The sequence below is a fragment of the Arvicanthis niloticus genome, chromosome 20, assembly GCF_011762505.2.
Source record: "Arvicanthis niloticus isolate mArvNil1 chromosome 20, mArvNil1.pat.X, whole genome shotgun sequence".
Classification (NCBI taxonomy): Eukaryota; Metazoa; Chordata; class Mammalia; order Rodentia; family Muridae; genus Arvicanthis; species Arvicanthis niloticus.
The window spans coordinates 38,586,058-38,606,291 of NC_047677.1; the positions used below are offsets into that span (position 1 = coordinate 38,586,058).

The 20,234-nt window shown below is 38.0% G+C and overlaps 1 protein-coding gene across 1 annotated transcript in view; it reads left to right on the plus strand.

Moving 5' to 3' along the window:
* Positions 1 to 20,234, plus strand: part of Pcdh15 (protocadherin related 15) — a 777,836-nt gene that overhangs the window by 199,665 nt on the left and 557,937 nt on the right. Inside the window, exon 3 of the mRNA XM_076917096.1 lies at positions 18,601 to 18,666. Within this exon, the coding sequence (XP_076773211.1) occupies positions 18,601 to 18,666 (66 nt within the window). The remainder of the gene's footprint in view (positions 1 to 18,600; positions 18,667 to 20,234) is intronic.

Sequence of the window (20,234 nt, forward strand, 5' to 3'; positions counted from 1 at the left end):
AAACAAAAAATAAATAAAATAAACAAAAATATGAATTTGGTTTTATCCAACTACTCCTGCCTATGGGGCCTGCCCTAGAATGTGGTAGTATACTCAGTGAGACTCCACTGGAGAAATGAAGGTTTTTCCCTTTCATAGAAGGTATCAGTTGCAAATAGCTTCTTGCATAGAGTTGGAACTCTAAAACTACTTCCTCTTTCCCATGCAGGGATTTTGTCAGGTTTGAAAATGTGCAGGTCTCATGCATGTTATCACAGCCTCTGTGTGTTCATATGTGTATCATCACTATTTCTTTGAGTCATCCACCACCTCTGGCTCTTACAAACCCTCTACTCTCTTTTGTGGATAGGTCCCTGAGCCCTGATGGGAGGGTTTTTAATGAAAGCATCTCATTCAAGACTGAGTACTCCAAAGTGTCTCACAGTCTATGTATTTATTGTCCAGTTGTGAGTCTCTGCATTTGTTCTCATCTGCTACAAGAGAGGCTTGCGGAATAATGGCTAAGCAAAGTACCAATCTATGAGTATATCAGGACATCATTAGGAATGAAACCATTTTATGAACTGGTTACTTTATGTTGAGCCATTCGTCAAAGGTGTAACATGGACACCTCCCCAAACATCACAGGCATTTGCCTACTTGATATTTTGAGCCTATTGCTGTCATCAAACACTTCTGTCATCAAACACAGAGAAGTCAAGTTGGTTGGGGATCCAACTACAGGAAGCAGAGACTGCTAGGTGTCCCAGGGTGAGGTTGTACCCAAGGGGGTACTTTCCCTTTTCTGGGGACTCAAGTGGGGAGGGATTTGTAAGGGTGGGATTGGGAGGATAGGACAGAGGGGGCTGTGATTGGGGTATAAAATGAATTAAAAAATAAATTATTGCAAAAAGAAAAAGAAATCAAAGTGAGAAATCAAGCTGGTACCCAGCTAGAAGGTTCACTCAGCATTCATGGTGCTGAAAGTTACTCTCTATACTACCAGAACAGAAAAGTAATCATTAATACCAGCTACAAACTCTGCCATCTACAACAGTGACCTATCTGGAAGATGTATTGGTACAATAATAGCAGAGGTGTTATTGGAGTAACCAACCAATTTGTGACTACATTTATGGCCCATTCCTTGAGATGGACCCCATACCCAGAACTGGTAAAGTGACCAGGAACCTGAGACTGGATGAACCATGAGCCTGGAGAAACACTAATACATTATTCTGCTAAAAGAACACAGCGATAAAACTGCACTTGTATTTGAACCTCGGAACAGAAAAAGTCTTTATGTGTGGCAAGTTTTCTCAATGAAGGCGAGGAGGAATGACTGAATGATAGAACACGTTAGCTGCCATGCCTCTTCCTGGGGATCAGATAACCCTAGATGAATGTGTTACATCATTTGTTAGCCTTGCTAGAGTTTTGTCATCATCGTCGTTTGTTCTGTTTCATTTCATTTCACCATGTTTCTGATACACTCATATGCCCATGTGTTCTGATTTTATTTGTTATATTCACACATGGTAATATTTGCTTGTATAACTAACTTATTTACCAGTCTGCCTCTCATAGTTTATACTGGGCAGGTAGTATTTATTTACCTGTGCAAAGAAGACACAGGCTTATTCTGCATCTTCATTTGTGCTCAAAACAGAGCAAGCTGCTGTTCCATAAGATAAATTCACTCAGGGAAAGGTATTTCCTGAAAGCTACTATGCTATGTGATATGAAGTCACTTAGTGCAGGGCATAGCCTGATGGCATTCATTTGATATACCACAGATTTCAGTCGAACAGTACAGCACTTGATTCTGATCAGATCTCATTGTTCTGGAGTATTTCTCACCACCTAGCATACAAAGTGAAATTTGCATTTGGAAGCTTGGCAGCGACTCCTCATACGTTCAGGCTCGTCATCAGTACTGGCTGTTGCAGCTGCAGATTCACCCCAAGGGTTCATCAAATGATGGGAACGTCTCCAAGTCAACCAGTTGGAGATACATAAGAGAAGGGATTGTGAGTTAAATATAATTGTTCTACCTATTTATGGATTTTTTTCCCTCCAGTCTGTTAGTGATACATAGTTACAGCCTTTGGACAGGTGTCATGGGAGAGACCATGCCTTGATAGAACCATAGCCACGTTTCAATAAGACATTTCACAGCTTTTGAATCGGAACTCGTGAGGTTTAATGCAGGTCTTACCTCACAAATGACTGTTTTGGATTGTGAGAGTTGGGAATTGATGATGGAAGCCTACGGAAATAGAATATTGATAACTGAACTATTCTGTTGGATGAAGACATTATTGTTTCAGATAAATTTATCTATAGGATTTCCATAGGGACAGAAACAAAAATAACGAGGTTCTTTGTCATTTACATCTCATCAAGCCATTGGTATTGTGCTGAAATCCATAACTATTAGTCATGAACTTTCACCGGAGTGACACAGAAAGCAGCTGACCTGTATGTACTCTCTTCACTTTATGGAATGCCCACTGAACACGAAGTACTCTCTAGGCATCGATTTCTGTGTTTTAATGATACAGGGTTCAAAACATTGTAGCAATTTTTTTTTTTGAGAAAGATATCATGATTATCACACGAATAAATGAGGAAGGTGAGACTTGGTGTGAGTAACCTTCCATAAACAAAGCAGAAAGGCTTCATCAGATGTTATTCAATACCAAAGAAAGTAGTGTCAGAGGCTATGTTACTGGATAGATGCTCTTGGTGTTATTTTAGTTACATCACTCCTGTTGGAAGAAAGAGCAATTTATCACATCTCTGTGCTCCTATGAATATATGGGTGTCTTCAAAGCACAGGGGTTAATACCAGGAATCTTCCTCAATTCTTCTCCTCTGTTTTTTTTTTCTCTTTCTTTTCCTTTTTTAACTTTTTTTCTTTTTGGACACAGTTTCTCACTGAATCCAGAGTTCACCGAGGGGGCACAAGCAGACTAGCAATCTCCAAGTCTCCACTTATCTTCCTCCCTTTACTCTGTCTTAGATTAGAGATGTGATCTACCACGCCTGTCTTTTTACACGGGTTCTGGGGATGCTGAAACTGAGCACTATGGTAGTAGAGAAGACATCTTCTCAGCCTAGGTGCTGTGTTCTCAATGGCTATGCTACGATGACGCTGACACACCAATAATGGATTCAGGAGAGGTGATAGGGAGCTGATGTTGACTTTGAGCAGTTTCACATATACTTCTCAACTTTGTTGTCTGAAATCAGTGGAAAGGGGTGGGGCAAGCACCCCAATCTTCAGAGGAATCTAAAAATTTATCTAATGGCTAAAATAAGCCAATTGGGATCCCATAGATAACTATTTTGGTGATCACTATATTCCAATTACAAGAAGCTTGGTATTGTTTAATGGAAGATATAATTTAAAATACCAAAAAGGAGAATTTTAATGGTATTTTCAACAAATTCTAAGTTAGTGTATATTGATATTTGTCTCTAACAATGTGCTATGCAAGTGTAAGAAAGACTTGAATATATTGAAATGAATGAGATTTTAATTTCCATTTGTGAGCTTTATTTAGTTGAGCTAAAATTCTTTTTTGAGACTAAAACACAGGCTGACTATTGTCCTTCAAAAGCGTACCAATGAAAGCAAGTACAGGCAAGAAAATAAAGATTTCTAACAAGGTTAATAAAGTTTAAAAATATCGTTGAAGACAGTTGCGAAAATGATAGTCTAATGAATTTTAAAATTGTTTACTCCAGGCATATTTGAAAAAGAGAGAGGGAGGGAGAAGAGAGAGAAAGAGAGAGAGAGAGAGAGAGAGAGAGAGAGAGAGAGAGAGAGAGATGAAGCTGCGTAATTTAGAAAGCTAGAGAAATATAAGATGCCAAAGCAAAAATTGAGTTTTGGTGACTATACTTTCTTATATGAAGATAATTATTTTACTCTATTTGCCCCTAAATTATTCTTCACCTCATTTTCCAATCAAATGAGTTTTTCACTTTAATGTGCTGCTTTCATCTTCTGAGTCATAAATGGTCACTTAATTCCACAATGCCGAAAGCATCCGTATATTAAAAGCAGCTGATGTGACACACTTAGTTTCTAGGTTAAAAATCTCTTTTATTTAGTGATGAGGTGGCCTCTATGTTGTGATTCCAGTCTGGTAAAAATCTATTCCTGTTTTCTGCGCATGTACTATGTTTGTCCCTTGCTTCCCTTTAGCATTCAGAGAAATTCCATATTTACTTATTTTGTCACATTAAAAACTGTGATTTTACTTAATGGCATAGCTCAGTGATCTAGAACCCTGTGAAGCTCTAGATTTCATGCCCAACATTGCAAAACCAATTAAATAAATAACAATGATTTTTTTTGAACAGTAATATTGGTTTGTCTCCAAACTAGATAGAAATCTTAAGCCTGGTAGAAACCTCTCTATAGAAATACCTTTATGTCCTTATGTCCTGGAGAGTTTTCAAAAATGTCACATCATGAAATCTTTGAAGGAAGCATGCTACATAGAACATGCTTGTATTCTAACACCTATGAGGCTAAGGCAAGAGTACAAAGAGTGGAAGGCTAGCCTGGGCTAAAGAGTGAAATGGTGTAAAAAACAAAAACAACAACAACAAATATTAAACAACCAGACAATGTGTAACTCTAACATGCTAGCAACAAGCAACATCCTTGTCAAAAGAAACAAAGGAAAGTGGCAATGAATTCCATAGGCTATGAAAGGCTTCTCTTTTTTATTGGATATTTTATGTATTTACATTTCAAATGTTATCACCTTTCCTGGTTTCCCCTCCACCCCGCCCCCCATCCCATCTCCCTCTCCCTGCTTCTTTGAGGGTGTTCCCCCTTTCACCCAACCACTCACACCTTACTTCCCTGGCATTCCCCTACACTGGAGCATCCAGCCTTTACAGGACCAAGGGCTTCTCCTATTGATGCCAGACAATGCCATCCTCTGCTACATATGCAGCTGGAGCCATGGGTCTCTCCATGTGTGCTCTTTGGTTGGTTGTTTAGTCCCTGGGAGCTCTGGGCAGTCTGGTTGGTTGATGTTGCTGTTCTTCTTATGGGGTTGCAAACCCCTTCACACACAACTAACAAGTACCTAGTTGTCAGGATACATTTTTGAAAAGAGACCACTCTATGTAAAATTGAGCGACTGTTTCACAGAAAGACATGTTCATTAAATACATAAAATTGCCAAGCAGTTAGAAAAATATAAAATTAAAAGCATTAAATGGCATTTAGTCTTTTTAAATGGCAAAAATTTCATACTAATTTTGATAAGAAGGAGATGCCTTCAAAGTGCCTTTACCTATAAAAATGATACCAGTAATTCTGGAAAATAATTTGTTGCTAAATTAGCAAATTTAAATATGTACAGTGCCCACAACACATTTCTGTCACTAGAATACATAATACATACATACATACATACATACATACATATACATACACAGATTCTATGACTTGCATGCCAATATGTGCATTGGAATTTTTTTCATACCATGGAATAATAGAATTCTGGATATTTCTGCCAATTTAGTTTATCAACAACGGGATATAAAAATATGTGTTTTTGATGTACCTCTATTGATGACTACCTCTATGAATATATTGGATTTTCTTTTTTGTATGCCCGGTATATTTGAAAATTTAAAACAGGTAAACAAAATAATGTAAACAGGAGAACATTGACAAAGGTGGTGAGAAAGCTCTCTGGCTACAATTAACATTTTGTTTGAGAAAAGGAAGATAATGTTAAAGGTTTCATTAAATTTCTCAATGTCTATCACTTTGTAACCTTCCTAAAGTCTTATTGGGTTACTTGGTACATGGTAGAATATCTTACTGTACAATGAATGCAACAAAAGTTGATTTCAGGTCCAGGGAAGATTATAGACTTGATCGGTGAAACCTATTTGCCCCTAATCTGAACATCAATCCCATTTACAGCTTTCTTGGGATGGTATGACTGCCTTCATGATGCAAGGCCTGCTGCAGCTTGATTGCTCAAGGCAACAAGATCTGGTTGACTCCAAGATTCTTCCTTTTCTGATCTTGTCACTGCCGTGTCCAGTTCAGAAATCTAGATTAATGTGGTCCTTATTGTATAACCATCAACCACCACGCTTCCTGAAGCAAGTTGAATGGTGTGTTCTGGAGATCTTCAGTGTGAGATGGTTACAGGCAGCTCTCTCCATGGCTTATCCACATGTAGAACTAACTGCATTCCACTCTTACAGATTCGATACTGTAGAATGCTTTATTATATCCTGATTATAAGCTCCTAATCTTTTTAGAATCTGATACTCATCTGATATATTTTCTTGCTTAAGGGTTTTTTTTTCTCTATCAAATATTTGCTGCAATGAATGTAATGTGTAAATAATTTAGCCACTCTAAGTGTTAGTAGATTAATACTATCAGGTGTTTTGTTTTATTGAGCTGAAGACCAAACCTAGGATGTTATGCTTCCTACGGAAGTGCACTACCACTAACGTGTAATTGTTATTTTTAAGCCTTTAATATTGAAAATTTTTATGCATGATAGAATCAGAATTTATATAATATTTCTGAATTTTTTTATTCACTACTATAGGTAATCACACTAATTTTTAAGATTTATCAAAAATATATTATGTTCATGTAGGTGCTCTGCATGAACTTATGTGTGCACATGTGTACATGTATACATGTGTACATGTACATGTGTACAGAGGCCAAAGGGTATGCAATCCTTTGGAACTAGAGTTATAGACTGTTGCAAGCCACTGGTGTGGGTGCTGGAAACTGAACCCTTGGTAATCAGCAAGAGCAGAAAGCACTCTTACCTGCTGAACCCTTTGTCCAACCATTCTCAAACATCTTCAAACAACATAAACACACATTTGTAATGGCTGATTCATTAGTTAAATTCTGTGTCATATTACACATGACATGTAACACATTACATGCAGCGCAGCAAGTAATACAGAAAATTCTGAAACTAAACACAAATATTACAGAGGAAAGAGCAAAAGAGACAGAATAATATCTGATCACAATTCTGAAGTTTCTTCTGGAAGCCCCAGTTATATAAGAGCCAGCAGGACACCTTGTATATAGGTTCCCAGACACTGTCTACTATATGTGATTCCAAAGAACTACACAGTCACTACATTCCCTGTTCAACCTCACTTTGGATCACTTACTACCTTTCTTCTTCCAATATCAGGGAGTTCATTCTTCTTGAGAGACCACAGCTTTAGCCCTCATGGCAAATGACAATGTCTGGGAGCAGCAGTTTTATTTAGGCTCCCAGGTCTTAACAGTATGAGAACAAAGCCAACAATAACAACAAACGTAGAAGAAGGGAAACACAGAAGTAAGAGAACCTGGTCAGTCATTCTGCTTCTTGTATATGCAGACTGCATTCAAATGATAAACTAATAAAGTCACACAATTAAATAATTATTTATTAGTATAATTTAACAATAATACATACTTGTGTGATTATTGCTGTACTGGTATAATCAACCTCTGAGGTAAAAAGTTTTAGAACAAAAGGCCTTGTCTTAAAATATTTGCTATATAGATTTACACTTTTCTATCTTCCTTTATTTTGGTTTCCTTTTTTCTTCTTAAAACTATTACATTTCTAACAAAGTCAGCTAGTACTTTCTGTGCTGAAATCCTTGACACATTGAAAGTATCGAACTGTAATTTTATAGCTTTTGTTTTTATTATAAGTGATGTAGATTTAATTATTTCTAAAATAACTCTCATACTTTTTATTTAAATAGAGGGTAAAAATTAAACACTATATGATAAGCTAACATCAATATTATGCCCATTAATTAGTGTAACTTGCCATAAGGCAGCCAAGCTGTTCTAGTAGAGACATTCCTCCGAATAAATATGCTTTTGAGTTTTCTGTGCTTTGATAATTCTTACTATCCATCCCAGAACTCAGATCAGAAATGTGCTTTCTTACCCTCTCCTTCATCTACGTGTTCTTTACTTTTGTCTGTGTTTTATACTTTATTCTTAGTTTTTTCTAAGTGTCAAGATGGGACACACATTTGAGTTCATGGACATTATTCTGAACTCCTGTCCTAATGCATCATTTAGATTATGGCAACTGATATTTTCCAAAAGCTACCCAACTAATGGTAGACACATAACCAATCTTTAATGGGGAAAATAAATCAAGAGGATGTCCCATCTAGCAGCACAGGAATATGAAACAATCTTAAGAGGTCGACATGATGTTGCTACTTCAAACATTCTGAGAAGGTCCATTTTTGATCCATCACCAACTCTAGCATCATAGGATAGTGAGACATGCACAGGAAGTGAAGAAACCTCCACTGGTGTTTCTAAAGCTTTAGATATTCCAAGAAGGTCTATTCTCCGTCTTTATACTATGGCTGTCTTTTCTAATCATAGGAGAAAAGTGACACATAGTGTTGTGCTTTATAAAAAAGAAAAAGAGGAAAGGGGTAATTTTGGTGGTGGCATGGCATGGTGAGGGGAAAGGGGATGCCTTTACTGGTCCATGCTGAGGCATCCCTTCTCCCTGGGGTACCATCCATGTGAAAAATATAGTATGGAATATTTAGGGCATGGGGAGGGGGGTTGGAGAGAGAGAGAGAGAGAGAGAGAGAGAGAGAGAGAGAGGAAGAGGAGGAAGAAGAAGAGGAAGGGGGAGGAGGAAGAGGAGAAGGGGAGGAGGAGGAGGAGGAGAGGCTGACCATGAACACGTGAAGAGAGAGGGGGAAGGGAATGGAGAAAGAAAGAGGTGAAAGAGGGGAAGAGAGCAAAAGAATGAGGAGGAGTAAGCAGCTCGTTTCATACTGAGTCAGGCACACCTGACTGTTGCCATGTAACTTAGGGGCAGAGCCTAGAAGAAATGCTAACAGGTAGTAGTCTAAATGATGGCTAATATAATGAAGGACCATGAAGATTAAAGACTAGGAGCAATACAATTTGAATAAAGTGTTTCTTTGGTCTTACTAAGTATGTAAAATATGAGATACACAAATGTAATGAAATGAAGCATAGTCTTACCCCACAAGGTCCCACAAATACCAGTAGCTCTTCAAAGTTCTAGTCATGTATAACGTTATTTCAAAACAAGTCTTGAGTGGATGGGCTTGTAGTCAGACACTTGAAAATATCATGGCTTTATGCTACGGCCGTTTCAGTTTTTGTTATACATGTGCATGTTTCAACCTAAGGTTGAAATACACTTGCCAGGGAGAATTTTCTTTCTGCTCAGAATAGATTGCACCAGACCACTGATTAGAATTGACTTCCATTTTGCTCCCTGAGATGGTTAAGATGCAGGGAGAAATTATTTATTGAGTGGCATAATGTCAGGCTTAAGCTGGTCACATACGAAGATATTACTAGCACTTTACTTCTCTGGTGTCATATGGAGAGAAGATAGATTTATTTGGGGATGACAATTCCGTGCTCAGACTTGTCAGCAGTGACTTTCTGAATTGTTGACCCTGAGCAGGTTGTTATGAGCTACTGTGTCCAGGGAACCCCTGGGAAGACATGTTAAAATGAATAAGGAAACAGTGTTCATTGTTTCCATCTGTGTTCAGTGATATTTTACCACCTTCCTGGTTTTTTTTTTTTTATTTCTATAACTTTCTGTTCCAGTTCCTGTCTGATCCCAGTTCAATGTTCCCTTTTGAATGCTAGAACCTCAAAGTTAAGTCTCTATAGCATAAAGAATGAAGAGACTCATGGCTGGCCAAGTTGCAGACGATAAGCAACAATAATCAGCCTTGAACAAAACATCATATCATCCCCTCTAAGACTCAGGGACCATTGTAGAAGAGAGGAGAGAGAAGTACATAGGAGCGGGAAGGTAAGAGTGGAAGATTACAAAATGTCAGACTCCAGAATCATTGCAATAGTTAATTACATATTTATCTGCGCTGGACCCTCACAAGACCAGCACTACCATTATTGCCAAGGAAACGGGAGGGGCTCATTGGGTCTTACTCTTTACCGCTGAACTATGAACTTCTGACAGAGTCCCTGAAACAAGGAACCAGTATTTTTCATTTTATACAAATTCCTAAGCTCACTGACTGCAAAAGGTGCTTCTAAAAACATTACCATCCAGCCAGCTATCTTGGATAGCTTCGTATTAACTTGACACAAGCTAAAGTCATCTGAGGGGAAGAAATTTCACTTAAGAAAATGTCTCCTTTATATCACACTGTTTACAATCCTGCAGGACAATTTGTTAGTGATGGATGTGGTAGATCCCAGCCCATTGTGGGTGTTCCCATCCATGGGCTGGAGGTCCTGGGTTCTATATGAAGGCAGACTGAGCAAGCCATGTGGAGTAAGCCAGTAAGCACCACTCCTCCATGGTCACTGTATCTGCTCCTGCCTCCAGGTTCCTATCCTGCTTGAGTTCCTGTCCAGACTTCTTTTGATGATGAACAATGGTATGAAAGTGTAAGCCAAATCATCCCTTTCCTCTCTAAGTTGTTTCTTGGTCATCTTCTTTATCGCAGCCATAGAAACCCTAACTAAGGCACTGCGCTGATAAACTCAGTGGGTCCCAAAAACAAAATAAGTAGTTAGTGAGAGATATTCCTGGAGAGTTGGTGTAGATAGAAGTAGAAGGAGGTGGGAGGCAAGAGTGGTCAGCATGAAGCATATCCATGTAAAATACTTTTTAATTAATAAAAATTAACTATTAAATAACATAATGGAAAAGCACTGCTTTTGTTCAGCTACCTGTATAGAGTCAAACTTCAAATGCTAGTCACATGCAATACTTTTCTTTTTCTCCCTCCAACAGCTTCCCTGCTTGTGTATGAATAAAAAATAATGAACACAGTATTAAATATCAACACATTCTTCCAAGCCACAGAAATAAAAATAAATCCATACTTTTCTGTTTAAATAAAGGAAGATAATATGCCAACATGCTAACAGGTAAATCTGGCAGGTTAACTTCTTGAAATATTTCACACCTGTAAAACAGCGTTATCAGTAATTAAAGGATTATCTTTTTTTTTTTTTTTTTCTGAGACAGAGTTTTCTCTGTGTAGCCCTGGCTGTCCTGGAACTCACTCTGTAGACCAGGCTCGCCTCGAACTCAGAAATCCACCTGCCTCTGCCTCCCAAGTGCTGGGATTAAAGGCGTGCACCACCACCGCCCGGCAAGGATTATCTTTTTTTTCCTTTAGTCAATAGCTTGCTTTTTTTTTTTTTTTTAATGAAAGCTTAGGCTTACATAATTGGCTAGTGGTAAATAATTCTATTTAAACAAGGAAAGTAGATTTAAACAAAGGCTGAGGGTCTTCCTGCTTGGAGAATGTGATCTTAAATACCAGAGTGGGTCCAGAAGCTTTGAGTCAATTTGTTGAACCATAGCAAGCATTTTCAAAAACAAAAAAAAAAAAACCTCATTAAGAATAATTAGAAAAGAAAATAACAAATTAGTTTCAGGAGCATCTTGGATCTTAACTGCTTTTCATAATGTGCTTCCAACACCATGCTGCTCTTGGACACATTTTTTTCTTTACTTTTAATTTTTTCATATCTAAGAAGACTCAGTGGAATTTTTAAAATTATTTTTAGGAAATATTAAATAAAAAAAGAAATAATGTTGAGGGGATAGTGGAGGATTTGGAGAGAAATGGGATTAGAGTGCATCTCACCAAAGTGTGTGCACACTTTCTCTCTCTCTCTCTCTCTCTCTCTCTCTCTCTCTCGAGAGAGAGAGAGAGAGAGAGAGAGAGTTTGTTTATATGTATTTAAATATACATATGTATATAAATATATATGTTATATTTTAAAATTTAACCACTTAATATATAAAATGTTTCTTGTGTAAACTGTGTCAGGGTCAACCATTGGGAAGTAGAGACCCAATTCTTCTACTCTTCCCTGGGGAAATCTCTTTACCCATTCTCATGATTCCTTAACTCCTTGTGTTTCTTTGTATAGGATTTGGGCAGCAAAATTCCTTGTCTTCTGGCTCTGAAAATCTTTCTACTCCATCTTTCCCAAGTATGCCCCAATTATTGGGTGTGAGAATTGTTTGGTTGATGTATCTATCCACTTGGACTGGGTTCCACAGCTATGAATTCTGATCATCTGTGGTTTTCTGTAGTGATCTCGTTAAAAATTCAAAATAAAACAAAAGAAAGGACACAATTCAGATAATGTGTCAGAATAAATTTAACAATGTAATTGATCTTCAGGAAATACTTTAGGTTAAAGGTAAGATCTGGAAAGCTTTAGTAGAGATGCCTCATCTATTTGATATTAGATTATTAAACAATAGATTAAATATATCAAGGCAAAGCATGCCTCACCAGGTGTCAGTTTTGCTTTGAAATGACTGAACTAGAAACTGGATGAGTGAGTTTTATATTTTTTCTCCTCTGAGATAAAAATTGACTATTTCAACAACTGTGTTAAATAATGCTAGTAAATTATAAACATTGGTGAAATAATTATATGATGCTGATAAGAACATGAATTGTATATAAGTTATAAAAGTGACAGGAGCAGTGATCAAGACGGGGAGCTATTGCCTGTCTCAAGTTACAGTGTGTGACATCACCCAGGTTTCCCAGAGTCTTAGCATCCGAAACCTTTATGCATCCTTTCTTTAAAGTATACTTTAACAAAATTGTGATACATGTTTAAACACATCCTCACTGCTCCAGGGAACCTTACTCTGTAACATTGTTTAAGGCCAGACAACTAGATAATTGTGGTATTTGTGTCCGGTTCCAGCTGTTGTTCCATATCCACCATTTCTTCCCACTCAGAGTATCCAGAAGTCCGGAACAGGTTGGGTATTCAGGATCCCAGTCTGCCTAGGAAAGAATGTCGGGGGTGCGGGGGGCGGGGGGGGGAGGAGAAATCAAAAGCCTTCCCTGAGTATCTTAGTGTTACAGCTCTTTAGACAAAGACCTTCTCTGATGGTCTCCAATGAAATGGCTTTTTTAGGCGATCTTAGCTTGTGCACCTATCTTTATTGGAGTGGGCTTGAACATATACACCTTATTCAGGATGAACCAGGGGTATATATGAATATTGGAGAGTGGAAAGGAGATGTTCTTAGGGTGAAGTTTCATTGGCTAGAAGTTAAAGTATTGGGAATACCTTGCTTGCTTGAAGAAACATTCCAGGAATCCCAGGTACTTGTTGGGCAGGTTCTTATGGGGGCAGGGAAAAAGGAAGTAGAACTTGTGGGTTTGCCAAGGACTACTCAACTTTTCCCATGTATTGGGTATGGGAGGACAGGCTCCCCAGACAAGGTCAGAGAAGGGGAAGCCCTGCTGGTAAAGGGAGTCCACCATTTTGCACAGAGCTCAGAGAAGCTATTTGGTCATGGTTGACTGCATACTTAATTAACAGTTTCCCCACAGGTAGTCAGTGTATGAAGCTCAGGTGGAAATTATGAATAATTGGTAGCAAGTAAGCATTTTTTTCCCTTTTACTGAAATGGAAACATGCCCTCTGGTTCTGAAGATAGTAACTATGCTGTTTTTATAAAAATGACTGAGTCTCCCATTATTTAAGGATGTTTCTTGTACTTAAGGATGTTTTAAAGATAAAAAAGGAAACGGGGAAAGTTAACATATAATATGGTCTCATCCATAAGGTAGACTGTAAGGAGTATAAAAAAGGTTTAGGGTTTTACTAGGTTTTCTGTCACTGGGATTCGATCATCTCAAATGTTCTGTATTGCTGCAATGATGCAGGCAGAGAGTTTACAAGAGTATGCATCAGGGAATCTTACCTAGTCAGGGGCCAGAGAAGGTTTTCCTGGCAAAGTTAGGCACATGCTGACATCTGTAGAAGTTGTAAATGAAGGGCAGATTGGTCACAAAGAATAAAAACGGGAAGTCACAAAACAGGTCTTGTGGGTAGTTCTGGATGAAAGGGAAATTACTAAGGGGGAAAAAATGCTGAACGTTAACCTTCTGTTAGCGCATCTATTAAATGAGTTTGAGAGGTCAGAGAAGGTTGTATGTTGCAGCATCTGGTGAGCCATTCAGCATTTTTTTCCTCTAAAATAACACTATATATTGAGTTCTAGGTCATAAAAATATTTAGATTTAGCTCATATAAGATGACTGATCATTTCTACAATATTTTATCAATTCCTTGAGGATTTCATAGCATATATTTTGGACATATTCATCTCACCTCCCATAGGCATAGGCAAATTCACTCAGGAGGTGGCACACAAATATGGCTGTTTACTCCCCAGTATGATTGAGAAGTGTGACCAGCTTGAACTGGGACTAAGTAACAACTGATTTTTCATTTTGGAGTTCTGCTTGGAAATGACAAGTGCAAACACTGTCTGGTGAATGGAACTCCCAGGAAACTGGTGGGGCAAACAGCGTGAGAGTGACACTCAGGTGGCAGTACACCACCAAAGTGGATAGCTCTGGATTTTATTCCAACTACATTGCTTGAGATCAAAGAAAAATTTTAGAATTGGGTGGTTTTCCCTGGCTGCCACCTCTTCTGGGTGACTATCTCAGTTAGCACCTGAGCTGAGTGGTATTTGGGCAGCAGTCCAACCAGAACACACTAGGGTTTGATTCTCAGTCATGACACTGCATGTCACTCTAGGACTCCCTTCTAATCCTCAAGCCAACCAGTGACCCAAGGTCATTGAGAGACACATGGTATATACTTAGTACAATAGCACATCTGTAGAATAAGCTATCTTGATATTCAGGTATTGGCACTCATATCTCACACTTAATAATAATACATTAGATGTAGGAAATACATAAGGCCCTAAGAGGTTGGCATTTCTCAACATGAATGACCAATATGTGATTTAACCAGGACAGTGAACACTAAATTAAAGAGATGGAAAGGGCCCATTTCCCAAGTCTACACATCACCAGAAAATTCACCCTCCTCATAGCAGTGGATTCTTAACAGGCCATAGAGAAGGACAGAGACATTCCAAATTGCTTTTTGTGTTTTTTTCTGACATCAATAAGGATATCTTGCATTCAATAAATCCTTGCCTGGTCCATCCAAAATTATTTTCTTCTGAAGACAATTCTAAATAAACATATTAAACTGTTTTCCTGAATTTCAGAGCTAATTATACTTTCATGAATGCACCATTTCAAAACAAACACTTGAGCTGCTTTAAATAATGTTATTAATAGTTTATTTGTCTGACAAGCTTCCCTTCATTAGTGTTCTATGTTTAAAACTAATAGAATGAAAATAAGTTTAGGCCAATCCTGAAGTATTGGTTGGATGTGATAATTCATTGGTAAAAAATGGGAACCCCTTAGGGGACCTAACTGTAAGCAAGTTGAGTTAAACATTTACTTTTTTTTTTTTTTTTTTAAACTACTGAGGGGACAGGAAGTTTGGACAGCTCTGTTGGAAACATGGTAGACAAGATATTGCAGGTAGGCAGGCCAATGTTCACAGTGAACCAACAGTATTCTCTCGGAAGCAGCTATTGTTGGGCATAGACTTAGTCTCAAGGCAGCTCTGGGTGACGTAGGTTAATTGATACTTTCCCAAATAGGGAATGAACTCAATGGAATACATGTTTGAAGATTCCTAAAAGAGGTCATGCTCCTTCAAAGTCCTAAAAAAAAAAATTAAAGATGGCTATAAAGAATAGGAAAGCAAGCAATCTCCCAGAAGATTAAAGCATTAAACAGTTATGTTCAAGTATGTCTAGGAAATAATCCATGAGCCAGGGACTATGGGCCAACTAGGACTGGGTATAAAAGTCTCTCTCTCTCTCTCTCCTCTCTTTCTCTCTCTCTCTCTCTCTCTCTCTCTCTCTCTCTCTCTCTCTCTCTCTCTCTCACACACACACACACACACACTCACACACACACACATACACACACACTTTCTACTTTTTTGGTTTGGTTTTAACTGTGTAATGTCTATCATTTCATTAAAATTTTTATTACATTTTAATTTTATTTACTTGTTTGTGTTTATGTGTGACCACATGTGTACAGATGTCACAGGATAACTTGTGGGAGTCAGCTCTCCCTTTCACCAAGGGTGTCACAGGTATAGATGCCAGCTGAGTCATCTTGCTGGTAGTTACGTCTACCCTCTGTGGTAACCCACTGGTGAGAGATTAGGATTTACCTCTCCTCTGTCTTCCTCCATCTTGCCGACTCATAAACCTACTAGTCAAATATCGTTTTATCTACTAGTATTCACACTGGAATGGGACAGTTTTATGTATTCTCTGTACATGTGATGGTTTTGGTTCTTGCTATACCTGAATGAAAGGAACAGTCCTAAATAATATATGCTGTATCCCGTGCAGCTGAAGAGACAAGTATAGTTTAGAATCTTCTTCTTCACAGACCAACCAGGATTCCTATTGCTCTGCTCAGTCATCTCCACCTTTCTCATGGTCCCTCCATCCCTTCCCGAAAATTAATTGTCACTGTGTTGGTTCAGTTATTTCTGTCATTAGTAATTGTTTTAAATGATTGACTCCACAAACACAACATTGAGCTCTACTTGTGCGGCTGCTTACATGTATGTCATTGTTCATCTAAAACCTTTGTTCCCGTGAAATTGAGAACAAACAAACAAACATGCAGGATGGGGAAATGATAAAGATTTTTCTTTTACATACAGTTTGGGGTTCACATCTGAAATTGGCTAGTCCATCTGCTTGGCTTTCCACTCAGTCTTCATTAAAGATAACATCAATGGCAACAGCATGAGGCAAGGAAAGGACCACATGGTCACACAGGAAGATGAGGGCTGGGGTCAAACCAGGTCCATCATTTCAGACCACATCCTGCTTGTGGGAAGCAGTCAGGGTTCTGGGAGACCTACGTTAATTCTTTCTGAGGTTTTTGTTTCCAGTATCATTGCACCACATTTCCAAAAGTATACCACTCCTTATCATTGCTGTACAAAGACTAACCTGGGCCTGGAGAGATGGCTCAGCCATTAAAGACCAGGCTTACAACTAGAAAAACAATCAGACTACTAACACAGAAATATTTAAACCAGATTCAAGTGTAGCTGGATTAGAGGAGAGAAAATTTAGATGTTTATCAGGGTTTGTATTTACTTCAAAGGAAACACATGTTTTAGCAAAAGAAATATTCACATATGATCCTTGTTCCTAGACCCAGGAATGGGGCCTCTGGGAGGCTGCTGATAAACTCTCCGTAAGAGGAGAGGGGATAGACAGAGAGCCAAGCTGTTGGGAGATGCAGGAAGGAGAGAAGAGAGTACAGAGTTACCACAGATATGAACTTTGAAGAGGAACTCTCGAACATTGACAAAGATGAAGAGATTACACCTGCAGACCTGCCAGCATTTTCACTTCAAAAGAGAGTGCACCTCTCAGAGCTGTGCTTCCAAATACTGTATGGCCTATGCTGACATACATAAAAGGCAGCAAACATTTTTTATCAGAAAATCTTGAAGTCACCTTCCAGATACCAAACATGTTAGCCATATCAAGATAATTTCCAGCGCGCATATGTATCATAAACACACATAGAGACATGTAAAAGGCTCTGTATAAGTTGGAAGGGCATACCTGACTCTGAAACGTATGTGTGGAAACTGGTAGGTTTAGTCATCCCTTTTAATTTGTTGATGTTATAATGCTATTTTTAAAGCCATAATTAAGTAATCCTCAATAAGGTTAAGATGAGAGTTTAAACTGTGAATTCATTATCACTTCTGATTAAAAGAAACTATCCTGATGATTTCAATAGAGAGAAAAAAAAACACCCTTTATAAGCAATATATATTTTTAAAATTTTGTATAAATGTACTTGATGTTATTGTCACATTAATCTAGAATACTATGAAATAGCTCAATGCTAATGGTATATGTTATCTATTTTTGGTGTTAACATTATACTCAAATTATAAAATTTGATGTGTCTCCTTTCCACAGATCATTAGGTAATTCATGAATTACTGTATAATGACTTTTATGTATATGCGAATCTCTTGCTAAATATATACATGTATCCTTTCTTCCTTTCTTTCCTCTGTTTTCTGATCTGCTCCCACTGGTGATTCTATACTTTGACTACAGACTGGCAATATGAGGGTAAGGTGACTAAAATAACCCACAGCACCTCATGGGCATCTCTTCTTTGTCCATTTTTGCTCTATTGTTTGTACAGCACTATTAAAATTCCATCCATGCTCTTTCATCATGCCCTTTATCCCAATTAATTTCCAATTATGTTTGTTTCTGTTGTGGAGCATTCTCGTCATTTATCCTGTTAATCATCGCCCTATGTTATTTCTCCGCATTAAATTACCATTCCATTATTTCTGTCCAGAAGGACTGCTGTTCGGCCATCTTTGCTGGTTTCACAGTAAGGTTTGAACAATGTTTAGCTGTAGAATCATAAAATCTGTGTGGGCATTAGGAAATGTTTTCTTTTCATAGCAAAACACTTGAAATATTGTATATTAGTTTGATTGTAAGTTTTTAATATCTATCTATCTATCTATCTATCTATCTATCTATCTATCTATCTATACCTGTATATTGGATTTAATTTTGTGTAATCTCTCTTGCAATTGTTGATTATAAACTTTTATTATCTTTTCTCTAGATTGCAAACTAGCTAGGGGAGGACCACCAGCTACCATTGTGGCCATTGATGAAGAGAGTCGGAATGGTGAGTGTGTTCTGTATTTCCCAGTACTTTCGATAATAAGAATTTGTTTTTATTTTAGTATTTGCTTTGGTATGATCAGAGACTCTACATAAAAGCTTTTTGTAAATCTATCAATGATTTATCTTTAATTTTCTGTCCAAGGCTTTATAATAGATCACAACAAGAAATGCTTCATTTGGATTATATCACAAAAGACTCAGTAAATGGAAGTCTTTAGTTCTGTATGAGTAGTGAATAATCTAAGTTATCCCAAACATGAATCGTATATGTGTTGAGATGTTTCTGTGAATCAGTAGAGTTTACAATCACACATGGAATCATTTAAGTGAAATGCAATGTGTTCCTCCAAGGAAGACACCATACTGTGAGCCCTGTCTGGAATCTGTAAAGATTAAGGCTTAAAACTGGTGAGACACGGTGGTTGAGCATGACTAACAGAAAATCTGTGTGGAACTGAAAGGGAGAACACTGCAAAAGCTGACAGCAGGGAAGAAACCCGAACATTCACACCATTCCCCCTGTCTGTGGTAATTAGAAGTATTACCTTGTCATACTTAATTGTGTGTGTGTGTGTGTGTGTGTGCGTGTGCGTGTTCTCAATTTTTTTTTAAATGAGATTTTGTTCTGGAATTTTCTTTTCATGTGCTTGAACTTTAAAACAGTCATAAAAGCCCCTCCTCGACTGGGACATATGAAGATGGTGAAGTTTGGGGCCGTCCTGTGCAAGAGTGCTCTGGGTGTTTTTACCACTGTATGTCTTCATGACTTTCTTGGGTTGCTGCTAGTATGCTTCCAGTAATAAAGGAGTTTTCTTCTGTAATTACACTTTAAGGAAAGCTGTTGCAGGAATTTTCTTGCCACATTGTTTTTGCAGTAGAGCTCAGTGATTGGACAGTAGAAGAGGTAGGCGGGAGGAGGAGAGAGGAATGAAAAAGGAGGAGTGAGGAGAGAGAAAACAACATGGAGGAAGATGTATGGGTCGCTAGCAGTCTCCGGTAACAATTCATTTCAAAAGATTAGATACTGGGTAACAATTTTTTTTTTTGATTTTTCTTTTTTTTTTCATTTTATTTTATTTACATTTAAGATGCCATCCCCTTTCCCCATTTCCCCTCCCTAGAAAACCCCTGTCCCATGCCCCCCTTTCCTTTTTGCTTTTATACAATTTTTTTTAAATGTTAATCAAAGGATTTATGAGTTTGGTAATGCTCAATCAGAAGGGTAATCCAATACCCAACCTAGATATAAAGACTATCTTTGACTGGTGGAGACCTGTGAACATCTGCCTCCATGCCCCCTCTCTCTTTCTCTCATCATCTAGTTTCTCCTCTCCTTCATCTTCTCTCCTTACTCCATCTCTTCCTCTCAGTACTCCTTCCCACTTAGCTCCTCCTACATATCACTCTTCCTGTTAAAGTAAAACTTTTCTCTCAAAATACAGTTAGAGCATACTTATTCCTAATTGTACCAGTGAGGTATAAGATAGTTCTAATACCCAGTCCATCATTTTGTTGACTAACCAGAACCTCTGTCTTCTAACTAAAACACTTACTTTTGATCCTGGCTTT